At 49.2% G+C, this 26,244-nt stretch overlaps 1 protein-coding gene across 1 annotated transcript in view; it reads right to left on the bottom strand.

Annotated features, from left to right (window-relative positions):
- Positions 1-20,051, bottom strand: part of CACNA1H (calcium voltage-gated channel subunit alpha1 H) — a 123,986-nt gene extending 103,935 nt beyond the window's left edge. The window contains exons 1-4 of the mRNA XM_054843261.1: positions 19,945-20,051; positions 16,821-16,954; positions 11,979-12,076; positions 6,682-6,841 (exon numbers count right to left, since the gene is read on the bottom strand). Coding sequence (XP_054699236.1) covers positions 6,682-6,841; positions 11,979-12,076; positions 16,821-16,954; positions 19,945-20,037 — 485 coding nt within the window. The 5' untranslated portion in view covers positions 20,038-20,051. The remainder of the gene's footprint in view (positions 1-6,681; positions 6,842-11,978; positions 12,077-16,820; positions 16,955-19,944) is intronic.
- Positions 20,052-26,244: the final 6,193 nt, after the last annotated feature.

Here is a 26,244-nt window from a genome sequence, read left to right as displayed (position 1 = left end):
TCCAAACTACAACTGCTCATCCAGGAAAACTTGCTCCAGAGCCAGGTGGAGCTGTGAAACTCAGCAAAAACTTATTTCCTTCACTACCCTGAAAGCAGCACCCCACCACAACACCAGCAGCAGGAGTTTCCTGATCATAAACACCTTTTGGCAGCAGGCAGGATGGGAAGGCTCAGCACACTGCAGCTCATGGGTCAGTGTAATTAGGATTCTACCCAGAGCAAAGCTGGACTTGCAGAGAGAGATGGACCATCTGGAGGGATGATTGTGTAATTAGCAGCTATGGCTGCACAAGCTCCTTTCCTGGGAACAGTTTCATGTTTAGATGCAGACACACGCATGCCTGTGCCAAGAACACTGACCATGGAAGAAGTGCTTAGACAGACAGGCTGATGCATCAGCATGATGCTCCGCTCTGACCTCACACCCGAGCTCCCGTGCGAGCTGCCTCTCCCACCACGGCACAATATACACAACATTCAGTGCCACACACAACTCTGCAGCTGTCTGCCCTCCCAGCTGCAGGACTGACACATGTCCATTGTCCCAGATGAATCACCTTTATTTTGGTCCCCTGAGCTTGTCTCTGGTCTCCTGATATGCCCACCCCAGCTGGGCAGGGTGGCCAGGGACACAGCTAGCCAGAGACCAGTGTGCCAGTCAATTCTGCTGGAGCTCACATACCCAGTTTTGTTGGAAGGAGGGGATGCAGCCAGGCTTGGGACCTACACGACTCACTCCCTTCCCATGTAATGCTTCTCCATTCACTACATATTGCAACTGGAATGGCCCTTGATGAGCCACATCCACAGATTTGAGAGGCTGCATGTTTCCCATGAGTCACCATTTAAGAAGCCTTGGGCTGAAGGAGAAATACTGCCTGCAGATGCAGCACCCTGGGCTGTGATCTAATAAGCTGTGTAGAAAAGATCTGGGCACAAACCCTCTGGAGAACCAAATGAATGACATACTTTGGTGGCTGTGGGAGGAAAATAAAACCAGGAAAACAAAGCACAGCTTGACTGCAAAGGGTGGATGAATCTTGATTTGGTTCTGCCGCTGCCTAACTAATTTTATCCTCCCTTTTTACTGCCTTGCTCATTTTTGCAATTGTCCCCAAAATAATTTACAAACTAAAAGAAAGTCCTCCCTATGACAGGGCAAAATCAGTTGCATGGGGGCCAATTTCTGTCCAGCCCTTTTCAAGCCCTTCCCTCTCCCATGTCTGCCCTGGGCACAGAGACGCCACGAGCATCCGTCCATCCGGGAGGGACCCACACCTGCACGGTCCTCTGCCACCACCGAGTGCAGTGGGGAAGGGACACACCAACTGACAGCAAGCAATGCAAATTCAAGACCTTTTCTAGTTCCTCTGCTTGATGACCCTGCTAGCAAAACCAAAAAGGGGAAAGACGGAGGGAGAGCAAGAATGAGAAACAACAGTGTTGCAGAATGAGGGAATCCCCAATATCCACAAAACAAATGAACTGGCTCTGCCAAGACCATCTACCTCCGCGTGCAGGAAAGATCAATCTGACTTCCTTTGTTACTTGCCAACAGGCATAGTTCAAATAACTTATTAATGGTAATTAATCCACTAATCACGAGACTCCTGTGCTCTGGGGAAAAGACATGAGAAACTAAGCCCCAGAATGGATCTTGTTATCACATTAGAAAGGATTAACACCCTTTTCTCAGCCAGCTGCCCAGTGTACATCTTCCCCTGGGCTTACAGCAGCTTTGCAATGTATTTCCCTTTCTCTGTCCCTGAGCACATCCATGTGCAGGAAGGACAGCAGTGGGGCAGGAAAGCCCATTCTCTCCCACGTCAAAGGGGACTGAACAATTATTCTGTCCTCCATTTTACCCCAGGCTCTGCCCCCCAGTACAACCATCCCACGCAGAACATCCACAACCGCTGGACCATGGTGTGTGTGCATTGAACACAGTCCTGCTACAGCTGAGTAGCAGAGGAGGAAAGGGAAAAGGTGGAGGAAACTCAGCACCAAGCAGGATCCGTTCCCTCCAAGAGGAGGCTGCTCTCTGGAGGAAATCCTGCTGACAACCCAACGTTGCAGCACAGAGCGGTGCCAGGAGGAGCAATTAAGCAGAACTCAGAAGTACCTTTCAGACAAACTCAGAGCTGTCTGCCTTGGCGGTCTGTGCCTTCTTGCAGCTCTACAAAAGCCAAGGAGCCAAAGGCAGTACAATGCCAAGCAGGTACAGAGTTAATTAAGACTGAAGTGCTCCCATTATAACTGTCCTGCAGCATTAGATAAATACAAAGCACTTCACAGCTCTCCCCTCTCCTTCCAACACACTGAGTTCCTTGAAAGGCTCAGGAGGGGTAAAACACTCCCCTGCATAACAACACACAAGCAAGGAACAGCAACAGCCCAGCAAGCTGAGGGTGACCCAATGCCTTTATTTACAGTGACAGCAGCTCATAATGGCAGGAGGAAGCCAGAGGGGCTGCGTGGGGGAGACGCACATCCTGGAGATCTTACAGATAAACCGCTGGCTTCCCTTGCCCTTCCCACGCACGCATACCGAGCCTTCCCCTCTCAGACCACACCAACCAAAAAGCCCTTCTGAAACTCCCCCTCCAGCTCCATCAGGGATCTCCTGCACTCACTCACATAGCAGTGGAGACCATCCTGGCACTGCTGTTCCCCACTGCTGAGTAATGCCAGGGGATGAGCAGTGTGGTCACCGAGCTGCCTGGGGGGTTGAAGAGGTCTCTGAGCCACCAGGGACCTCTGAAGCACCACTCGGGTCTCCAGAGCTGGCCACCGAGTGACAGCTTCTCACATGTCCTGAACAGCAGTGACCCACTCCAGTTTATTGGTTGCCAACTTGCTACTGCAACAGCCCAGTAACTGCCTGTAATCCCTTCAAAGTCACTACTAAAAGAGAGTTCTTAATAAAACAACCTCCTTCCAGCATGATTTTGCATTGCAACAGTGCAATTTTCAAAGAGAGAGAGAAAGCAGATATTTCCAGCGCACCTCAAAGAAGTCCCCAAATTTTTATCAGAATGTACTATATTTAAAAATAGTTTCTTTACTTGAAGCAGACAACTTTCAAGGGGGTTTTAAAAGAAAATGTTTCCACAGGAAGAAGAATGATGGGAAAAATCAAAGTCACTTCTTCTAACTGATGCCTGCTGTAAAGTTGAATGGCCCAGAAAGCTGCTGGCAGCGAGTGTGCAAAGAAGCATGCAGCAGAGAAGAAACTATATTTGAAGCACCAGTCTCTGAGCTCATTTACACTTGCTTTACTCCAGAAAACCTTTGGGGCTATGATCATTCCTTGCCTGGCACCCTGGACTGTGTTCAGATGCTCAACGTTGCTTTAAAGCAGTTCTGTTTTCATCTGGGAGGGTCTGACACCACCACCAAGGTGAGCCCCACCAATAACTCAGGTCTTCCCCTTTATGGGGTTGTAAGGAAAATCCAAACCAGGACCATCATCTGCTCAGTCCCAACCCAGGTGCACAGCATGCCTGTCCATCCTCCAGCTCCTCAGTCTGCTGAAGGGCTGGTAAACATTATTTTAGGCTGAGGACACCACCACTGGGATTTAGTGGAACTTGGCAGACAAAACTAAATGACCAGAATCTCATTCCCCCTTTCCCACAGAGCTCTATTCTGTTTACTTCTAACCAAACCCAGAGCTTAACTTTAATCCTGCATCCCCTGCGTGAAGGTTTTGTTGTTGTTTTTCTTCTTTTAGGCAGCTCTCCCTGCATGGGGACGGATGGTCAGGGCTCTCCAGCACTGATGCCAAGCATGGCAGCTTGGCGCAGGGATGGAGCATGAGGACACAGAGTGACGGACCCTCTCCAGTCTAACCCTAGGCTTGACTTTGCCTCTGTCTCCACACTATCTTGCAGGCAGCTGGCATCTTGGTCAGCAGGACCTGCTAGTTTGGGCCCAGTCCTGTATATTTTAGCCCTTCTTTACAACAGCAGAATGATGTAACTCTGAAGCGCTTTCCCCGTTACTGCCACACTGAAATCACTCCATGCCTTTCCCCCCGTACAACTTGCTGTTGGGATGTTAAAGACCACTGCGGGAGTGAACCATATCCCAATGCCTGGAACTGTGGATCCAGGAGAATGAATAAGAAATAACAGAAAAGATAGGAATAGTTCCATCTGGATTCCCCAAAACTTTCCCACCACGCTCCAATCAACCTGGGATAGCTTCTAGCTGGAAGAGGAGGGACTGGTTCAGTACAGCCAGGTTTCTCAGCTCTAAAGCTAACCCAGAAAAAACCCAGAGCAAGACAGCAGCTTCAGTCTGGGTGATGGTACGAGAGCAACGCACATTCGTTACACTGACACTGGCACCAGCAGAGCTGAGTAGCCCTCTCCTACCACAGAGCTGCCCAGTGGGCATGCCAGAAGCCTCATTTCTCCAAATTTCTCTGCAATGCTCTAACTTTGTTCACAGTATCCCTGAGCACACGGCATCAAGCAACAGGACTCGGGCACAGGCAACGGATAGCCCACAGCCACCCAAACTCATCACTACCTGCTGCTGGGGGCCCTCAGAAACCTGTGCACAGCTGTGGTGAAGCGGGAAGGAGGAGGTCTCTCACAAACCTCAGTGCCTCTTCAAACACATGTCCTGAGGCTTAGCACAGGGAGCCTGATTTTGCCTTCAGTGACCGGGACCAAGACCCTGGATAAGAAAATCCTGCGACGCCTTTGATGCTGCTAATGGCCATTATATAACAGCCTGCTTTCCCAGGGCTGCTTAATATCTCTACTTAGCAAACGTTTCCCCTGTGGTTAATTTTAAAAGCTCCACTTTGCAGGAAATCACACAGCATTTTAGAAACCTGGTCAAAGAGATGAGAGGGACTCGCTGAAGCTAATTACAGCTCTGCACTCCTTGTGCTCAAAGCACTGCCCATGCACAGTGCCTGCCCCATACAACGGGGCCAGCCAGGCACAGCTTTACCACCACTCTTTGGGCTTTGAAATGACACCTTAGGGGTTATTCTGTGTGACAGAGGGTCTTCGTGACCAGCAAATACCTGCCGTGGGCACACAGGAGACCTTGCGAGGTTGGAGCATCAAGATGCAGGAGCGGAAGTGCGCACACACACACAGCAGATTCATCGATTTTCTGCCTTTCAGCATCTCTGATGGGATGCGTAAGTGCCCATCGCAGATGGTCTGCAGCACAGAGAAAGGGTCAGAGAGCTGAAAGTCACAGGACTAATCAGTGAAAGGCAGGAACAGGACCTGGGCTAGAGCTGAGGGATAATCTCTGCTTGTCTTCCAGACACAATACAAGTTGTAGACAGCAGATGATTACAAACAGATATAATTACAGGCTCTATCTTCTCTTATGGATCTAGAGTTGCCCTGATTAGCTGGTCTCAGGCATTTCCTCACCTCTGAGCACTGACATCTTCAGCAGTCTCTGACAGGAGCCCTTCAGAAGGATTTTCCCAGGCAGACCTCCCTTTTCCATGGAAGCTTCAGGCTTTTTGTTGTGCTCATGGGTTTTACAGCATGCCCTTACATTGCACCTCTGAAGGGCCAGTGCCAAACAGCCCAAGCTCAGTATCACGCTGAGGGATTGCTGGGGAGCAGCAAGAGCCAGGCTGCCCCACGGCAGGGGATGAGCCAGAAGCAGCACCTGCATGGACACAGCCTGAATACAGCAGGCAGAGCCCAGGGCTGGCAGCAGTGGCCACTCACAGCCCCAGACACAGCAAGTGACGAACCAGATCCAGGATCCATCAAGGGAACTCTGGCAGAAGCCAAAGGAACCAAGAACAAATACAAAGCTGGAGACAGGCTCAAACCAGGACTAAGAGTCACAGGCTGAGCTTAAATAGAGCTCCTGGGCCATGGGCAGGGTGTGGGTGGGGTCCCAGGTCAGGGTCATTAGGGCAATTAAGGCCCATTAGCACCCTCAGCACCTGGTCAGCATTCCGGTCCATGCAACTGCCTAGCTTGGAAGAAGCAAAACTAAAGTTTGCATCAAAAAGAGCTTGTGATCAAACGTGCTTCCAATCCCTGATGCCTGTCCCAGCCTGCGAGCAGTGTACAAATGTCTTTAATGGCTTGCACATCAAGCTTCTTATCTTAATACACTTACAAAGATTCATCTGTTTCAGCAGCACCTCCGTGGTGCTGTCTGTACCAGCCTGCAGACCACCTAATCAACTCCCTGCCAGGTGGTGTGGTGTGCGAGGTGACCTCCCAGACCTGCACACTTTGGGGAACTGGTAATTTTAGGAGAGCTCTAATGCTTTTGTTTGTTCTAAATCCTTAAATTCTCAGAGTCAGGGATCCCAGCTTCCCAGACAGAGATAACCCAAACCACTAATGTCCTTGTCCTTCAGGTGCAGAGGGAAAACATGAGAAAACCACTCCAAACCCTCAGTAACTTGCTGACAAGTAGGTTTTTTCATACAAAAAGTACCTAGCCAGACTCGGAGTCCTGAAGCCAACAACCTTGTGAATCAAGATGACAGCCCTGTTAAGAGCTGCCATTACAGTTGTGCAGCACGGTCACGTCCCGCTCTCATCCATGTGCTGCTGGATCCGACCCTGGCTGCACCCTGGCTGGACGCTAACCCTGCTGACCGCCGGGGTTTCTCTGGCAGGGGAGAGGGAGAAAGGAAGAAAAGGTGGAGGTTTTTTGCTGTACTTACATTGCAAAATTCCTGTCTAGGAAACACCTGTTTCTCAGCAGCCCTGCCCAGAGCTGCACACCGACAATCCCAAAGATGAAGAAGACAAAGAAGCACAAGAGGAGGACGTTGCCTAACATAGGCAGAGTATCTAACAGCAGGGTGACGAGTATTCGCATACCTGTGGGGAGAAAGAGAAAACAGGTCAGAGGAGCCCTTTGACAGGGAAAGTGCGAATGCCACACGGATCCCAGCTGCTCTCAGGCTTGGTCATGCAGCCAGCGCATCTTGGGCAGAGGAATTGGGATGTTTATGTTTTCCCCTAAACCTTAAGGCTGAAAAGGAAAGTAAGGAGTGCAAAAGGCTTAGCAACACATGGGAACAACAGCGTTTCTCCAAAGGGTGGACTTCAGAGTGGGATTTTTCAGATGTTTTCAGTAACACAGCACTCAACAACATGCAAACATGGGCAAAACTGCAAGACAGTCTTTCCTGGAGAAACACCCCCGCAAACCATCAACCTCCTGAGAAATTGTGAAAATATATTTATAAACATATTGAACATCCCTCACGAATCACACAAATTGTTCCCCTAAACAATACAAAGCCTTGTATAGGATGATAGCTGTGGCTGCTCTCTGGGCCTCCTCTGTGGACAACTCCTCTTCCACGCAGGGCTCCTCTCCTTGCTGCCCACCACCGGCAGCTGAACCCCACTCATACTCCAAAAGCTTGCAGGACTGCCAAGCAGGGGAGGCAGGAGAAATTTTTACTTTTTTGAGGGGGAAAAAGCAGGATACAAATGTTTCTTCCTCTAAGCAAAGCTCTCAGCTCTGCTGCCTTCCCCTCCTCCTGCGCAAGCTGCCGGGAGACCTTCCCAGCTGGTCCCACACCTCTCTGCAAGGCTCCCTATGGACCTGTGAGCAGAGCAGGGGCTCCCTCAGCACCTCTGCTGCCAGGGAAATGCTGGTTTCTGTGCAAGATCTTCCATCCTAAATAAGAAGGTTGAGGAATGAGTCAACCTTGCAGATCCTCTGCTAACCCTTGCATCTCTGTCCAGCATGCTTCCTGTCTGACACATCAGGGCACCTTCAAACTCAAGGATAAAACAGGAATAAAAAGGGAATAACGACTTGCAGCTCAATAGAGGTTAAATGAACCTCTGAGACATCAACCAGCCATCATTTCAACAGCTGATAATTGATGAGAGGAGAACTAATGAAAAGAGGAAGAGACAAAGGCAAATGTTAAATTATAGAAAAGAATAAAACCAGAAACAGAGCCTTGGGAGCCTGGCACTCAGCAAAGAGCAGGGCTCAAGTTTATGCCATGGTGGAAATCAATGCGGCTGCTGGGTAAGGTGACACTGCTGCCTTTAGAGGTGTTTTATCCCACTAAAATGCTGCTCTGCAAACACCTCTTCCTGCCTGCCCATGTGGAGCTTTTTCTCCCTCCATTTCCCCTAGCAGGATACTGCTCTCCATTAGTCATCCCATTTGAACGGAGCGCGGCATTTACACTGACGCAGCCTCTCTTCCCCCACCAATTTCCACATTGGCTTCTTCCCTCAGCCAGCTCCAAGTCATGCCCGATACCTCTCCTGCTAATCCAGTGACGACGCTGGGCTGCAGCCTGGCATCTGTAGATCACATGGATGGGTGTTGGAAGGAGCAGATTCTCCAGGAGAGCAGCGTCTGTCCAGCCTGGCACCTCCCAGGCCATGGCAGGCAGCGCTAGCAGGAGCGGGAGCCCCATCATGCCGCTTCACCCGCCTCCTCGTGTCGCTCTGCCAGCGGAAATGCAACCCAGCCAAGCAGGGCTGGAGCCGACATTACCTTGTCAGCACAGCATGAGTGGATAAACCGCCCTGGCCAAGAAGTCTGCGCTAATAAATAATTAGGTGTGAGTAATAACCTCTGCATCCCAGGGCAAGAGCCTCTCAAGGTCTCCATGCCCAGCTGCATCTTGGCTCCGGCGTGGCTCCCTGCTGCTGGCGCCGGCAGCGGATGCCTCTCCGGAGGAGCTGCCATCCTGGCGCCCGGCCCCGTGCCAGCCCTGCCGGCGGCTGCCCTCCAAGCCCTGTCCCCGTGCCGCCCCGGCGCCAATGCCACCCCGCGGGGAAGGGACACGGCGCTGGCAGCCAGGCTGCATCGGCGAGTGCCATGGGTGGTGCGGGATGCCGGCCAGCGTCCCTGCCATCCCCTGTAACCACCACGCCGGTGCCAGCTGCGGGAACAGCACCGGCCTCTGCTCCATGTGCCGGGGGAAACCTAGAGCTGGAGGCAAATGGGGGTTTGGTTTCGTAACGCTTGTTCCCAACATGTGCTGTCGTCATAAGCCCCCCAGGAGCACATCCCACAGCACTGCCCTTCAGACTTTTCTTGCAAATCTATCTTTGGAAAAGCAGAAAAGACTCACTTAATTCCCACTGGAAAGAGGATGCTGGGCTTTTCTTCTTTTTCTTCCCCCCACTCTCACTAATATCCTTGCTTTCTTTTTCCCAAAAATGGTTAAAATTTATCTCCCTGTGCCAGACAACTTTTTTCTGCTCAGCTACTTTTGGTATTTTGGGCTGTTTAGTGGCACCATTCTCGAGATTGAATCCATCTGTTCGCTATCCGCTAAGGGTGCTCTGGGCTCTCAGCAGAATGTCAAGTGTGCCATGGGAAAAGAGCACGAGCATTGGTTAGGCTGAACGAGGATCAGGGTTTCTTTCTGTTCCCATTCCATGTGATGCCTGGTTTAAACCACACAGCAGAAAAATAAAAATAAAGCAGTGAAATGGATTTGAAAAAACAGTGACCACTACTAAAAAAACCCCCTAACTACAGCCCCTGCCAAACATACGAATTGCAGGAATTATATTTTTCCAGTCATTTTCAAGGAATAATTTCTAATAGACATGATGTTTTTATTGGCTAGGGTTCTCCTTTCTTTTCTTAACAAATAAAATAAAAATGAAATAATCTTGTGGGTGAATTTATTGTGCCTGGAAGCGAAGAGCTAATAGCACTGGCTGGAACCCAGGAAAGTGCCCAGGCATCACAGGGATAAATCGCCAGGCTATTTCTCATGGGTCCCTGCTTCCCCTCTGCCTGCGACTGAACACCAGGCTCATCTCTTCTGACCCAGCCATAATTCCTATCTGCTCGATGTCCTTTTGCGACTGCCACTGAGCCGAAAACCCTGCTCCTGCCTGCGGTGCAGTGGCCAGGGCAGCGTCACTGTCCCAGCACTGGGGACAGCACGGACGGGGCTGAGTGGGACCCGCTGCCGTGCCGCTGGCTGGGATGCGGTGGACATCCGAGGTAATCCCCCGGCTGAGCTGTAGCATCCCCAGGGATGAAAGACTAGAAATGTAACTCTGTTATCACCGGAAACTGCAAAAATACAACAAAATAGATGGTTGTCGCTATCCATTCTCCACAGATCCTGGATTATATCAGTCTGAAACAGCAAAAGTACCGATATTAAAAGTGGATGGAGTTAGTGTCTCATAAACAAGTAAAGTCTGTGATTATCTGCCCTCCAGGAACTGAGATATTTCTAAGAATACTAATCCTGTCCTGGCACTTGTTCAAGACACCGGTAGTATTGTAAGACCAGCCTAGCTGCTTGTCAGGCCAGGCAACTCAACTCCAAACATGGATTGAGCTCTTTGGATTTAATCTCACATACCATTAACAAAAAATTCAATATTTTCTATTGCCTGTCTTTTGAGTAAAAAAAAAAAAAAATTTGAAGTGGCAAGTGCAGCAGAAGACAGCCTAAAAGGCTTAATTCAAAGCTTCAATATCAGACTCCTAAGGAAGAAAAACACAAGCTGGGCTCAGATCAAAATTTCACCTAGACCTGCAGGCGTTTGGATCCCTGGGCCTCGGTTTAATACGCATGTAAATCCTCAAATTCCCCCGGCTTCTGCTCTTAGCCCAGCTAAATCCCAGTCTGAGATTCCCACTATTTCAAGGGAGAGCTATGAAGGGCTTCGTGGATTTAAACCACTTCAGAGCGAGCCTGACCCTCGCCCCAGCCTGAAACCTTGTCAGGGCTCCGAGCCGAACACGTGCCAGCGTCCCTCCGCTCCTCCCCGTCCCAGCGAGGCCACGGAGCAACCGTGCTCAAAATCCCGGAGGAAAACTGTGTTGTGCTTTCAGGCTGCTCCGAAACCCTGGTAACAAAACCTCATTAGGAAAACAAAGCTCCGGAGGGTTTTGTGGTCCCTTTTAGCCTCTCGTTTCTTTTCGTCTTGTTTTTAACTTCTAATGATGTCACTGTCGAATTTACAGATTTTTTTTTTAAAGAAAAAAATCCTGAAGAATTTGAGCTCAGAGAGAAACTTCAAAGGCTCCTGTGCGTAAAGATCCATCTGTTCCCTTGCATGTTCATCTGAGGTACTGGAACTGAAACCCTTCTGGGGGAGTTTGTTTTGCTGTCCCTAGATGTGCCGACACGATGGGCAATTAGTCTAGGCAGGAAGTTCAGCGAGGACTGGAGGGGCTGTGTCATTCAAACGTGCTTTTAAAAAGAACAGGAAATGTACTTTTTTTTTTTTTTTTGCAAGGAACCTCTATGATTTCCATACAATGACGCTGCGTTTTTGAATTGAGTGGATTTTGGTTAAAAAATTATGAAAGCGCTATGAAATTAGCGCCTTGCAAAGGATTGCTCACTAGACGGCTGATACTACTTCAACTTGTTGGTTCGTCTCTCAAATTGGATTTAGAAGACAAGCAGCTGAAGCCACTTGAAAGTGGATTTAGGGGCCACTTGAACTTTCTGTCGTGGATGAACCCAATTTTGTTCTACATGACAGCAAACCCTCTGTGGTATTTTACCAGCAACGGAGGCTGCTGTGCTTCTAATCCTGAACACAAAGAAATGGAAAGACTTTAAATAGCTGAGAGGAGACAATGAACCATCCAGGGCAAGAAGATCCTTCTTAGACCTGACCTTTCCCCTTGCTTTATAGGAACTTTGTTATTTACTTCGCACTAGGAGCAGAGAGTTACTTGCCTCAAAGAGTTAAAAAAAATGTTGGAAAACAGCCACAAAAATTTAGCACCCCAGGTCTAAAATCTACACCCTTGCCCTTTACCAACATTGATAATCATTAATAAATGATCTCTAACTTGCCATTAAAATAAATGAACTTGCTCTCAGCAGCAGGGGAGTAGACTACTACTGCAAGGCTCAGCAAGCAGAGAGCCGGCTGGCGTGGCTTTATCCCCCTGGTTTTCCCAGGGGGGAGCAGGCAGAGCCCGAGCTGCAGCCGGCCAGCCCGGCAGCGTGGCTGCGGTGCGGTCGCAGGCGTTACTTACTTGGGACCCTGTTAATGGCTCGTAGCGGCCGAAGTACCCGGACGGTGCGGATCGCAGACAAACTCACGTTGTGTCCGTCCAGAGAATACTCCATCATGCTGTGGGGGAAAGAGGAAAGGCGTCAGGATGTGGGATGCTCGGTCTCTGGGCACGAGGGTGCGGGGGCTGCCCGGGGTTGGGGTGTCACTGCCTGCGTGCCTTGGGAGCAGCAGCCCAGGCTTGCAAAGCCACCCACTCTGTGTTTGCAGCTCATAGTGTGCATCGTGCTGTCAACAGGGGATATGAGGGATATTTCAGGCTCTAAGAGACTGAAAATACCCACACGAGCAGCGATGCCGCAGGGGTCAGCAGGCAGACGTGCTCCCGGGCTAACAAGCTGCAGGCACAGGTAACACACAGGAAAGCAGGACTTGGCATGACGAGGAGCTGCAAAGTCAGGGACACAGCAGTTGGGACAGAGTGGGAGCCCCCCCATCTGCTCAGCTCCCCCAGCCGTGCTGCTCTCCCCTTCCATTAGCTTATCGTGCTCCGGCCGGCGGTGCATCCGCAGCCTTCTCGGGGAGATGCTGCACAACTCCACGCAGCTCAAAGTCAATAACATGTTTCTGATATTATACCCCCTACTAGCACCCCAGCGTATTTTCACGCCAGCTCATCTCTCCCCCTATGACAAAAATGTGAATAACCAAGCCGACAAATGACATTAAAGTAGTTTGGTTTCCATTTTATTATTAAGAATAGGGAACATTTTCTTTTTCATGCTCCGTCTCCATTTCACATAAACATTTCTCTCCCAGGCTGGGAAGGATGTTAAGTCAAGTCAGTTTTCTTGCTCTTTTATAGCAATGAGTGGCAAATGTGTGTAGTGTTGTTTTTTTAATGGGGTTATGGCTAGTTAGCATGGCTGTAATTACAATTTATGAGTTTGACTACGGGGAAGCACTTGTAAATATGTCACAAATCTCTCACCACGCCTGTTCAAATAACATAACAGCATCAAAAGCAACCCTGCGAGTAAGCTATTGGATCCCATGGAGAAAGAGCTTTTGTTTTATTTTTTTGGGTGGGTTTTTTTTTTTTTTAAATAAACAAGCAGATATGGAAGGAGGAAGGGAAACACAAGCTGAACTGCTGGAACCAGGCACTTCAGAAGCTTCAGTGGAAAAAGAAATTTTCAATTGAAGCATCCTGCAGCCCAGGATGGACCAAAATCATTATGTGCCATCAAGAAGCAACAGCTGAATGGATTTCAGGCAACAGCAGAGGGAAGTTTGGTTTCGGGCCAGCCTTGCTCAGGTGCATCATTGCCCGTTGTGCCCTTGCTCTGCTCTGCCCGAGCCTTGCACTTCGTATTTGATGCCTTGCCCTGCCCTACAAGGTTTAATTGGGAATATCTAGATGTTCTGATGCTTGCTTCTCTTTTGTCTTTGTCCTGAAGCTGCTTGTTGTAACTCCGCGATACCACTGGCATTGCACTGAGGTGACTTTGGCCCGTTAGCCTTAATTTGCCGTGGCGAGGCTCTGGTGTTTTTGCGCTGGTTTTAGTGATAACCTTCCAGAGATATATTTTTTTTTCCTGAAGTAGTTAGTGAGTCTTTATAAATCAAAACCACCTTAAAGCTTGTATGTAGGAACTGAGCCGAGCATGATGAATAGTTTTAAAACTCAGCACGGCACGAAAACAGGTTTTAAATCTAACGTATGTTCATTAGGCAGCCGGAGCAGAGCAGTGAAAGCAGCCCGGAGCCGCACGAAGGACCACACAGCGGGAAAGCCATCCGAAATGCCCGTTCACACCTGCGTCGAGGGGCCTGGAGCCAGCACCAGGTGTCTGCTCTAAACAGACCTTGCAGGAATAGACAAAGTATTGTTTAAAGTCCCTGAAGTGAACAGCACCAAAGCCCGAATCTGTTTGCTGGCGTGGTCCCAATCCAGCACACTCACAATTTATCGGGTGACTGAGTAAGTGGATTTTAGTGTAACTGATACAGTTTTTGAACTACTAATGGCATGTAAAAGGAGTACGAAATGCTCCAGTGGGAGCTGGTGGTGTACTCCAGAGAGCATGTGCAACTATTAGCGTGTTAAAGGGCCAACTCCTGGGGCCTCACTTTTACTTGGCCTTTGGAGTTTCAATGGGGCTGATAAAAGACGAATAATCCAGGATTTGGCCTAGGAAACAGACTTTCTGACCCCGATACTTTGGACTTCTGTGATACTCCATTTAGGATCTGAAAGTAAGTTTGGAGGGAGATCTACATCACCCACCGAAGCTAACCTGAACCACTTGATGGATTCCATACTGGACCTTCTACAAGCAGTGAAAACATCTGAAACCTTCAAGAAAAAAATATAAGTTTCTTTGCCAAAGCCAATCTTGGAGTCTTGTTCTCATGTCACACTTGTAAACCAAGAATACCCTGGAAATCCCCAACAGAAAACTGCTGGAGCTGGAAGTTTTGGGTATGCAGGGACCGGAGGGCTGCGTGGACTGGCACTTGGTAGGTGATTCTCTACAGCCTCTGGGTACTGGAAAAAAGGAGACACAGGCATTTGTGATGTCTTCTACCATGAACAGTTTCCAGTCCTTCAGCTGTCAAGTTAAAGATGTCCAAAGCATATCACATGAGCCTGCAACGTCTCCAGGGACTGGATGCACAAGAAAACTCTCTGGTTTCAGCTCTTGTGGACAATATTTTTGATGCTCGGGAAATGCTTTCAACTTGGCTGCTGGACAGACTGAAAGGTTGTAAGCTCCATTCGGTCTGAAATTTTCCAGGGTACATTTCTCAGGCGAGCAAAACATGAAAGGGTTTTCAGTGCTGGAACAAACTTCAGACACAATCTGTTGCTAGAGGCAGAAGATATGTTTATTTTGTAGTTTCCCTGCTTACCCTCCGCTTTCTTTGGTATACTTGCAAGTAAGCCAAATCAGCTTATTTGAGGAGACCGAACGGGACAAATGAAGCAGGCAGCACTGCCTATCATTTGTTTCCCTTATCAGAAAAAGTCTCATAACTACTTCATCACTTCCATCCGCTTGCTGGAAAAAGCAACTCTTGTTATTCCAGTAGCGTGATCCCTGCTAAAACCACCTCCAGTTTTAGGAGCAGACACTGGATCAAATGGTGGCAGTGGGAGAGGTGAAGAACCTCAGCCCATCACGCAGCTTTTCCTTGCCCTCCACCAGCGTTAGGGGCCAGCCCAGGTCCCAGCCCAGCCTCTCTTCTGAGGGACGGGGAATAATGTCACGGGTATGGCTCGAATACACCGAAATCATCTGGGGATGGCCCAGGATCAGCCAGAGAAGGGGGCCTTCTGCTTCTCATCTTCAGCCTGAGTAACGCCAGACTGGCAGCAGGGCTTCCCGGTGGCGTCTCCTGGTGCTTCTGCTGTTTTCCTTCTTCTCAAACATATGCCAGCCACGGAGGGTGGGGAAACGCCCCAGAAAGCTACCAAATTGACTCACCAGCCACCTTCCCCCTCATCCCAGGTGCTAACAGAGATCCTGGTGCCAAACCTGACTCCGAGGTATGAGCAGCGGGCTCAGCCTTTCTGCTTGCATGGGATGTTTTATTCTCCCGCTTCGCTGGGATGATCTGTTTGATGATGTGGGGAACCTCTTCTCGCCCATCAGGAAAGCTCATCCCACAGGTTCAATGCGGGGAAACACTGTTGGCACGTTGGTTATGGATGGCAGATTTCTGATCCCGAGTTCCCCCTGCAACCACAGCCTTGCTTTTCCCCTACTACTTCTGGCTTAAACGCTGCAGCAGCTTTGGAAAGAAAAAATAATTAACTGCTTTTGTTGTCCCTGCTGTTCTTTCCTGGGCTGTAACCACATACGGGTTCAAAGGCGGCTCCGCTCAGGAGAGCTCATGTTTTATTCAAACCGGTAAGGCCATTCCTAGTTGTATTCCAGACAAATAACATGGAGCAAACCAAAATTCCATTAGTGCAGTGAAGATTGTACATCACTAATGTAAGGGTAAAAATGCCCCAACATATTACAGGAATGTTCTAATTAACCCCAGGCTGGTCATTATAAACCCGGGAATATAGAAAGAAGGCAGAGCTCTGTAATTAAAGCAGTCTATCCCTTTCTAGGGTATACTAAGCAGGTAAGAGAGCCTGGGGTTTCTAAAATCCATTTATTTATAGAAAGAACTTTCAGACTTGCCAAGCTTTTAGTCCACTCAGTTTTTCCCTATGGGTGTGAGGGAACTGATGTCAAAAGCACCCGATCTTCCTTATATCTGTCCGTTAACACATCCTGCACAAATAAGCAGCTGTGGGAGACGGTATTAAAATGTACACTGAGAGAAGTTTACAGGAGGCATTTGCACTTGTAATTTGGGTCAACTTCTGGCCAGCTTCTCCCACTGGGATTTCAACCTTCTGAACCAGATTTTTGGGCTAGATTCTTCTTTTTTGGCCAATTTCTGCCTCTCTGTCTCAGTCTAATGGTGTCACATAGCAGGAGCGGGGCTGAGCTGCTGTGTGCTTTTTCCACCTGCTCTGGAGACAGCAGTCTTAACCGCGAGCACTGGGACATACCGGCCATCGCGAGGACGAGATCAGCGTGCACTTGATTTGACAGAGACGACGCTGGCAAAAGGATTGCTACTGAAAACCTTTTGCCCTGACATTCATACCCCACCCCATAATCCGGTGCAGTTGCCAGAGGTGAAACCAAATGAGACTTGTGAGACTGCTTTGGCTTGAGCCTGGCAGCTTTCACAAGACGTTATGAAAACCAGCCAGGACAATCTACAGATTTGGCTCTCTGGGGTTTTCTTGCTTTCACTGTGAAGAGCAAATTTATGAGGTTTTGTTACTGACCCCGCCATCACGATGAAGAAGTCCAGGCGATTCCACGTATCTCCAAGGTAACACTTCTGTCCGAAGATCCCCAGAGCCACCATCTTGATGACCATCTCCACCGCAAAGAAAGCGAAAATGAAGTCGTCAAATGCCTAGAGACCAGTAAAAGATTATTACAGTCAGTTCTGCTGTGGTCTGTTACCAGGGAAAGGGAAAGCAGAGACACGAGCGCTCCCACTGCAGAGGTACTCTGTACACCCTGGCAGACTCTGCAAGGCAAAGCACCGGTACCAAAGTGCCACCTACCGAACTCAGAAATAAATCCTGCAATACCTGATGGGTGATGGCAAGCCCTGAGCACAGCTCCTGGGTCAGTCCACTGCCTGGGATCACCTTCTACTGATCTACTGACAAAGATACAAGGACATGGCTCTTGTACAGGCTGCCTATGTTTCTGGGCGTTTAAAGCCTACGCGTTCAACAGCAGCTGGTGGTTTGGTCCGTGAGGTCTCAGCAACTTGCAGCAGAAGCTGCATTTCCAGACGAGGCAGCTCATACCTCCTGGAAAGACTTTGTCCCACCTAACCCAGGGGGATGTGCTTCATTGCTGATGCCTTCATGGACTCTGAAAGGGACCAGGTTCCTACCCACAGACCCAGACGCAGCTGGGAGCGAACGTGCCCATCAAGCAGAGGCTGAAGCAGGAGCTATAAGGGCAGTTCTGCGGCATGTGAGGAAGGACTGGAGTGGTGCCTTGTGGTGCAGAGGCTCAGGGCATCCTGCTGGCAAGCCTGCGTGCCCATGAAGGTAAAAATTTTGGGTTTTAGATTACTGTGAAAACAAAACGAGAAAATAAAGGTGTGCAAATTAATCCACTGCTGCCCTATAGGATATGCTTCAGCCTTTACTTAAAGAATGACTTCTGTAGGGTGGTGGGGACTTGGAGAGCTGTAATTTCTCCAGCCTTCTTGGAGACTAAATGTACATGCATGAAATGTGGATGTATTTGAAAATACCATGAAGTGGACTCTGTTGTAAATACTCTTCTACATGTTGCCTGTAAACTTGAACATCGGGAGATACAGATTGCTTTTAAATCATGTGCAGAGGCTTTGTTGTTTTGAATAACACACTTGATAAAGCACACGAACTTCTCGATCTACAGACATGACTGCTGCTGTTCAAACCAATGATCATACTGTTTGGTATTGTGTCTCTGGCACTTTCAATTTGAGGTCTGAGTGGATTAATGGTAAATTGTGAGAGCATCCACATAGCAGCCAAGTTCCCACTGTGCATCCACGTACCTTTGCGTGGCTGTGTGTGAGCACCATCTTCTCTGGCTGTTTTATCAACCAACCTTTCCCTTGATAAACTACACCGAAGTTTTGCTCCATTATTTCAGTTCATTTAATAACTGGCATCCGAACGCCTCCATAAAGGAGTTCGGGCTTTTCTACCTCATGTTCTGGCTTCCATTCCCTCCTGCAAGCTGTGACAGGGTGAGGGATAACGATGGGTTTACTTACAGCCCTTTTCTGCCTGCAAACCCTTCAGGATAATACTTTGGGTTTTGCAAATATACGTTGTAATCATTAAGCTGCTATTAGAAACCAAATTCAGTGCCTGGGATCCCTGCAAATGTATGAGTGTCTATTCTGAGAACAGACCATGCAAGCCATATGATTGCAACCTGATTAAATTATGAAAAAAAGGAAGCAAATAATGAGCATTCAATAAAGTCACCTCCTCGTCCAGGCAGGATTCCCTTTGTCTGCCTGGACATTTTGGCAGGGACAGGCGTCCTCCAAGCAAAGTCCCACGTGGGTAATACATGCAGAAAGACAGCAGGCACATGGAGTGTAACCTTTCAGGTGAGATCGGACACTTTCCGACGGGCTCTCTGGGGGCAGCTTAGCCCACAGCCGCCTGCAGTGTGGCATTTGCTGGATGCCGCTTCACACCAACCCTGAGCCTGACCCTCTGAGACGATCCCTATGCTGGATGCCTCTGGTGGCAACAGTTCCTCCAAAATCAATCTCATTCCGTAACAAACCTAGTGGGTTCTGAATTCATCTGGTTTACTTGGCTCTGCATTTAACAGATCCTCTTCTAAGGTTGAAAGAGGGTTTGATGATCAGCTCTGCTATTCCTGGCATTTGCAGGCAGTTCTGGACCAATCTTTGAGAGAGGCAGGAGAGGTTGGTTGGAAGGATCCCACTGGCCTTCCTGTATGGCTGAAATGCTCAAAGGGAAGTACAGCAGCAGATCTGTGCGGGGTTTGAACAAACCAAGCCAGTTACACTACCACATGTCGGTAGTCCCTGCCTAGGTTGATGTAATGCTTTAGAAACAAGGGAAGTTGGTTCCAAGCCTGAGAACCGAGTTGCTGCAGGAAGCCCAGCGCCAAGGTGCAGCCCACACACCAGATGCTGCCGGGATGTGCTTCCAAAATGAATCCTGCGGGCATATGGCAGCGAGGGGATTGCCAGGACGCAGCGAGGGATGAAGTGACAAGCATGATGCCCCACTAAGCTTGGGGTAGCCAACAAGGGTCTGTGAGCTTTGTACGCGTATGCATTTCCCAAAGGTCAGTTATCCCGGCACGTGGCAATGCTGCACTTCAGCTGGTGGGCTCTGCTGCGGAGAAGAAGGCACGGGCCCATCCCGTGCTTTTTTGTGCACAAAGGAGGGAATGAAATTGCAAAGTCAGCGGTGTCGTACCGCACAGATCGGACTGCAGCAGTCCAAGAGATGCCAGCAGTGAGCTGGCTGGGGTGGAACAAACTGACTGGGAGCAAGAGATTCCCTGTGGCATTGGCCATCCTGTAATTAAATGTGTTTCAACACCTCCAGTGGGAGCTGGATGCCCAGTTTTGAGTCCCCCTACCCTTACTGGTTGTGTAGAGAAAGGATCTTGCTGGGGTAAGTCCAAATCAGTCAGCCTTCGGGTCTCACCTAGGACCACGGCAGCAGGTCTCCTCGGAGGACAGACTTTGCATTGGAAAAACCATCCCTATGGGAAGGGCTTTCGCGGCTGGATCCTGGGGAAAAGGCACAAGATGGGGGTCCCAGCTCCCGGGATGGCCACCCCACCGCACCCCGCACGTCCCAGGCAAGCGGGGCCGCACGAGATCCTTACCTCCAGGATGGTGCACCGCTCCGACTGGCACTCCACGTCCTCGCAGGGCTGGAACATGCCCAGGGTGACGCAGTTCAGGAGGATGACCAGCATGCTGACGTGCTCGAACCAGGTGAGAGGAGGGCGTTAAGGAGAGCACAGGCTTCAGCGGCCACGGGGAGGGGGGAAGCTGAAGCAAAGCGCTATTTACACGTAAAAAGCTTTCACTTTCTCTTACAGGACCCACCAGTGCTCAGCTGCACTAACGTTAATAGTTTCAAAGTCGTAAGTGGTGATTTGCATCAGAGCAAAACAGGCTCGGAGCTTATGATTACTGCTGCTGGTATGACTATTAAAAATAATAAAAAAAGAATTTGGGGAACTAAACAGGAGTTTCACAAATTAAGCATGAATGAGAGAACTGTTCTTAGGAAAATAATTGGAAACATCTGTGTATAAATAAACCTTTATGCTTTCAAACACACAACTGTGCGTGAGCAAGGGATCACGGAGAAAGAAGCACATAGACATTGTCTTATTTCTGATAACAACAATTCTCCTGCTCTGGAAACCTGAACAAAAATACCTACTGTATTTATCCCTGCTGCTTTTAGAAGTATTTTATCCGGCATTTTAGCAGTTCAGCATAAGATTTATCACAGCATAAGATTAGGCAAGTGCAGGGCTACAGTCTCAAACTACTTTTGCACACACACACTCATTTATCCAGATTAAAAGAAAAAAGAGAAATCAGCGGGGTCAGGTCCTGCAGCTTCCCTAAAACCTGAACCCAACCCACTTCTTGTTTTAGAGAGGGCTTTAATTTGAGAATTCAGAGCTAGGAATACCTTGGAGCCCATGCTGGGGACCAAACACGTCAGACTTGGAAACCCACTTGTCTAAAATGGAGAGTTAATTTTCTTCCTAGTAGCAGGTCTAGTGCTGCGGTTTGGATTTAGGATGAGAATAATGTTGATAACACACCGATGTTTTGGTTGTTGCCAGGCAATGCTTACACCAAGTCAAGGACGTTTCAGCTCCTCTCACCGCCCTGCCAGCGAGGGGCTGGGGGTGCACAAGAAGCTGGGAGGGACGGCAGGACAGCTGACCCCAACGACCAAAGGGATGTTCCATACCATATGATGTCATGCTCCGTATATGTCTGGGGGGGGGGAAGCTGGCTGGGGGTTTGGACTGCAGCTCGGGAATTAGCTGGGCATGAATGGTCTGCAGGTGGTAAGCGATTGCGCTGTGCATCACTTGGTTTGTATATTCTATTATTATTATCTTCCTTTTCTGTCATATTAAACTGTCTTTATCTCAACCCACAAGTTTTACCTTTTTTTTTTTCCCCAATTCTCTCCCTCTCAAGGGGAAGAGGGAGCAAAGGGCTGTGTGGCTGTTTCAGCTGCCTGCTGGGTTAAACCACAACACCCCGTCAGCGATGCAGGAGGAGCTGGAGCAGGAGAAGCTCCTGGCCACAGCCCCAGAGGACTTGTGCATTGCTGAAATACCAACGTCGGTTTATTTTAATTTCTCCCTCCCTTCAATGACTGCTTTCTCATTTTTGACATCTTTAGGGGCTGTTTGGATCCCCTTCCCTTACACCTAATTAGGAACAGAGCGGTAATCCTGCTCCATAGAGAAAACAGCCTGCATCAGACTCAAACAAAGCCCAACCCGTGGCCGTATCCTACTTACAATATTTGCATTGCTTGATGGGATTCATGTGGAACTCCCTGTAAACAGGGCTCCTGCGCTATTCCCAGGGTGCCTGCAGTTGCATTCATTTCTCTTATTATACTTGCAGATATTTTCTTTTCCTTTAAAGTACAAAAAATAAAAGCATGTGGATTTTGAACTGTTAAAAAAGGTGTAACTATGCTGATGAATTACGTCTCCTGCTTCTCCCAGAGGAGAGGAGTGCACTGGCCCAGTACCTGGTTGCTCCAACCTTGCTCTGTCCTGCCCTGGGACACTGACCCTGGGCTCATGCCGGCTCCATCCCCTGCGGCTCCAGCAGCGGGGAAGCTCCACTCCTACACTTTTCCTCACCACAAGATGATAAAGCTTTTGAATCCACCATCCACCAAGGGTTGCTGGGTGCTTTACTGCTGTCCATCCTGCTCGCCACTGCCTGAGCCCTTGTTTCTAGCAGAACCCATCAAGAATTAGATTTTGTTTTCTGTTAGAAAACACTGATTTGTCAAAAGTGAATTGTTGGTGCGGACCAGTTTTTATGGCAACGTTCAGTTAAGACAGACTTTTTTGCATAAAACGTGGAAGAGTCTACCCCCAGAAAGACAGAGGCACAGCCCGTTGCTGAAGGGAATCCTCAGTACGGGAAACCCTGAGGGATGCCGGGGTCTCCCACACCCCGGGCTCTTCTGGCTCCTGGGTCGGTGCCTGTTTGCCGCTCAGATCACTCTCATCATGATACAAAATGACAAACATTTCAAAAAGAAAATTTCCTGAGCAGAAAACCTGCCTGCCCTCTGGACCCGGCATCTGCCCCTGATTTTTGATTTCAGCAGTGACTGAAGCCTAAGGCTGAAGATGTTTGCAGGGTAAAGCCCCCGTTCGGCTGCGCTACCCTGGACCTCTGTTCAGGTGCTCTGCTCATCAGATCTCTAAAAAACTTCTTTTCCTTCTTTCTTTCCTTCTTTCTCTCAAATGATCTAATTGTGGTTTTTATGGTTAAATAATCACCTGCATGAGAAGACTTGTCACTGGAGTTGAAACGAGTGCCCCCATTCCTTAAAGACAGGCAGAGCCACTGCTCCCTTGTCCCATCAGACACCAAAACCAAATTTGGTGTCTTTCAGGATGCCAGAAGAGTTGTTTTAATGTTCTAACAGAAAAAAAAAAGAAAGGCTCTCCCCTAGCTTTGTGGTCACAGACATTTAGAGGCTGTCAGCATAGTCAGCAAGGGTCAGCCACTGCTGCGACATGGAAAAAGGCAACACTGCCGCACGCAGATAGAAAAGAGACAAAAGAAAACTTGTGTTGCCTCTGAAGAAAAGGCTGAAAAGGTGGAACAAAACCCACTGTAGGGAAGGGTTTTGCTCTGGCTGGAGAATGGACTGGAGGAGGGAGGAGGAGGCCCCTGCTCAGGGCTCAGAGGTTTCCGGGGGATGCTCCTGTCCTCCCTCATCCCCGAACCCTCCCGAGGGGCTGCAGCTGGAGGCTCTGAGCTGAACGGTCCTGTCCCTGCTCAGCCCCTCCAGCCCATCTTCTCCTCCTGTGCTTGCGGCTCCCTCAAAGGCATTAAGCTCCTGCCCTATTTATTTTCACATCAGATTAATGACAGTGAAATCCCTAATTTGAAAGCGGGATTACCCCGAGTGCTCTGCCCTAATGGGACTAATCCTTCCTCCCTCTGGTGCGCAGATATTCAAGGGAATTTCCGTTCACTCCCCTCTCCTTGCTCCTGGCTCTGGAGGAGCCCCGAAAGCTGTGATTTAACCCCTGGCCAGCTGCTTTTCCAGAGCCCCCCGCAAAGCCATCAGGCCTTCAGCAGTCACGTGGAGATGCCCCAAATCAAAGCCCCTGGGCAGAGGGAGGTGATGCTGCTTTGCAGGGTGGGATTATAGAGGGCACCTTCTCACAGCATCCTTCCCACAGACCCCGGGCCAGTTCAAGTGCCCATCAGGAAAGAAAATCCTCATTCTGATAATGATGAGAAAACACCCAGAAGAGAAAAAGAGAGAGGCAAAGGTGAAAAAAGCCCAAGAGCAGCCCAACACCGGGTTGTGCCACCACAAATAGCAAAGATGTGGCCGGAGACAGAAGTCCCATGGCACAGAATGGCCTTGTGGGTGACCCTGCAGCGTTGCCGCACACCCTGCCCGGCTTTTTTGCAACCAGGAGGTCAAGGAAATTGAGGGATGGGAACGCCAGACTCAGCCATACGGGGCTCCTGCTCACACCCCGAGTAGCACTGGTGCTCGTGCTGCTGGAGCTGGGATGGGACTGGCTCGGGACCCTCCTGGTCCTCGGCAGCAGTGGTGGCTGCGACCTGCTAAAACCTAAAACCGTGACTGTGCAAAAACGGGTACTTCTGAGTTACCATGGAAACTGCTGCTCTGGAGGCCACCGAAGCACCACCCAGTTTAAAAGCAGCCACCTTCGCAGCTAGGAGATTTGAAAAGACAAAAATGCAAAGGGGACATCTAGACTAACCGCTGGAGGCAAAGATAATTGCAAAAGATTTGCTTAATATTTCTTCCTCTGACACAAATTCCAGGGTGACGACATCTCAAGCGTATCTGGGCTGAGCTCAAATTCCCTGGGCGCCCTTCGGGCAGGAGCTGGGGAGCAGCAGAGCCCTGCCCGCCCAGAGGGACGGCTCCCGGCCGCACAGCACCACGCTGCAGGATCGACACAGTCTCTTACACTAAAATCTAGCCTTGAGTTTAGAAGTGGCAACACAGAAACCAGGCTCTGCCCCAAAATGTCGTTGGGCCCACCTGCTGTTAGCGCAACAGCTGATGCTGATGCTCTCTGGCAGCTTTTCACAGGGTTTCACTGGAATCACCTCCAGGAAAAGACCAGTGGCTTGAGGATGAAGAGCTCTGGTTGCCAGAAGATGCCTCAGCATGGGCAAGATCTGCTTTTCCCGCTGACCTCTGCCGTGCCAGTTTAGTTGGTGAGGCCTTGACTGGATTTAAAAAGAGAGATGGGAGTGCAAGGGGTTGTTGAAGCAGTTGCTCAAGCAAAGCTCGAGTGTTTCCAGCAGTGAAACCAAATGGCAGGAGCCCAACACAGAGTTGAGGTTGGGTGGCCAGTCGCTGGCTGCACATCACTAGTCACTGATATCAGTGCCAGGGGATGTGTCTGAGGAGTACGCAACCCAAAATAAAGCTGTAGAGGAGCTGTGCGTGTGTCCTGCCCAGAGGGAGGGCTCCTGGCACCTCCTGCCTCTGCCACCGGCAGTGGGGTTTGACACGGCTCCTCCGCCACTGAGGCAGTGACACAGCAAGACTCCTAAGGACATTACTGATTAATTAAAGAATACAGCTAACAAACACAGAAGAAAAAATTGTCTTTAAAACTGCTGTCTGGTGGGTCCAGAGCAGAACGGGATATCAGAGTCACTTTGCATCTTAGGATGCAGAGCGGAGCGACGATGCCTGCACTGGTACGGCATTTCATAGCATCAACAATTTTTCTTAACACGGCGAGTGTTTCCTGAAGACAAGTTTGCATTTGGCCTCTGATTTAACTTTTTATTTTCCTATATCCCTTTTTAAAGCAGTGCACTTGTGACTTTTTGCATTGCTGACCTAAGGCCCCAAAGCGAGGAGCAGAGGAATGGGGCAGACCCCGGTGTCACCACGCACCCCCGGCCAGTGGCACACAGACCTGCCCAGGGGTCCCAAGGACGAAACCCAGAGGGAGAACTTCAACACCCCGGCGTCCAGAGCCTCACATTTAACTTTAAAAGAGACTTAATTCTGTTGAGTTTATGGCAACAGAACAAACCTAAGCAAAAGCAGAAATAAGCTGTGTCCTCACCAAGCTCACACTGTACTTTACATCTGTTTAGTTCAACCGGTTTAGGCACGGACCTAATTAAACTCTTAAGACCAGACCAGCCAGGCCTGATAGCTCCATCTCCTCCAGAGATGGTCTGTACACCGTGACATGGACGGTTGCAGGCAGAAGAAAAGAATGACATTGCTGAACTGAAAAACACCAAACCCAAGCCCAGCATGTCCCAGCTCCTTCCCACCATAAACCTCCAGTTCTTGGCCCAAAGAGAAAAGTAAAATGAACGGCAGTGATGCAACTTGGACCTCTGTTTCATACATTTTAGCCAGCAAAACAATGTGGATAGTTCCTGTTTCAAGACGACTTTCAGATCTTTGCACATTTGAGCAATGCTATAAGGGGATTTCTTGCCCTGCAAGTCAAAGTCCAATATTTTCTTTAAAAATTTGAAGGCCCTCTTAAATATAAAAATGAAAGAAAAATAAACCGCTTGTCTTGTTAGAAAGCTAGGGCTTCGATTTCTCTTTTAAAATTGCATAGGTACAGAGCAGACTGCCATGCCTGCAGCCCTGGTTTGTGTCTCGTTCATTTTGCATCAGTCATTTCCCCTCTCCAAATAATGCACAGAAACCTCCAGTGACGTGGGTATAGGTCAGGCTCAGACGTACCATAACGCAACCGGTCTCCTTCCCTAGGCAGTTCAGCCAGTCTGCGCCTCCCCATTTTCAGGGAAATAATCTCTACCATCCGTCACTCTCAGTCTAAAAATATTTCTGCAATAAACAGAGTTAAAAATGCCGGGACCGTACCACCACTGTGTCCCTTGCT

This window comes from Grus americana, chromosome 15 (assembly GCF_028858705.1).
Source record: "Grus americana isolate bGruAme1 chromosome 15, bGruAme1.mat, whole genome shotgun sequence".
Classification (NCBI taxonomy): Eukaryota; Metazoa; Chordata; class Aves; order Gruiformes; family Gruidae; genus Grus; species Grus americana.
Note: the sequence above shows the minus strand (reverse complement) of the source record. Positions and strands in the feature narration are given on the sequence as shown.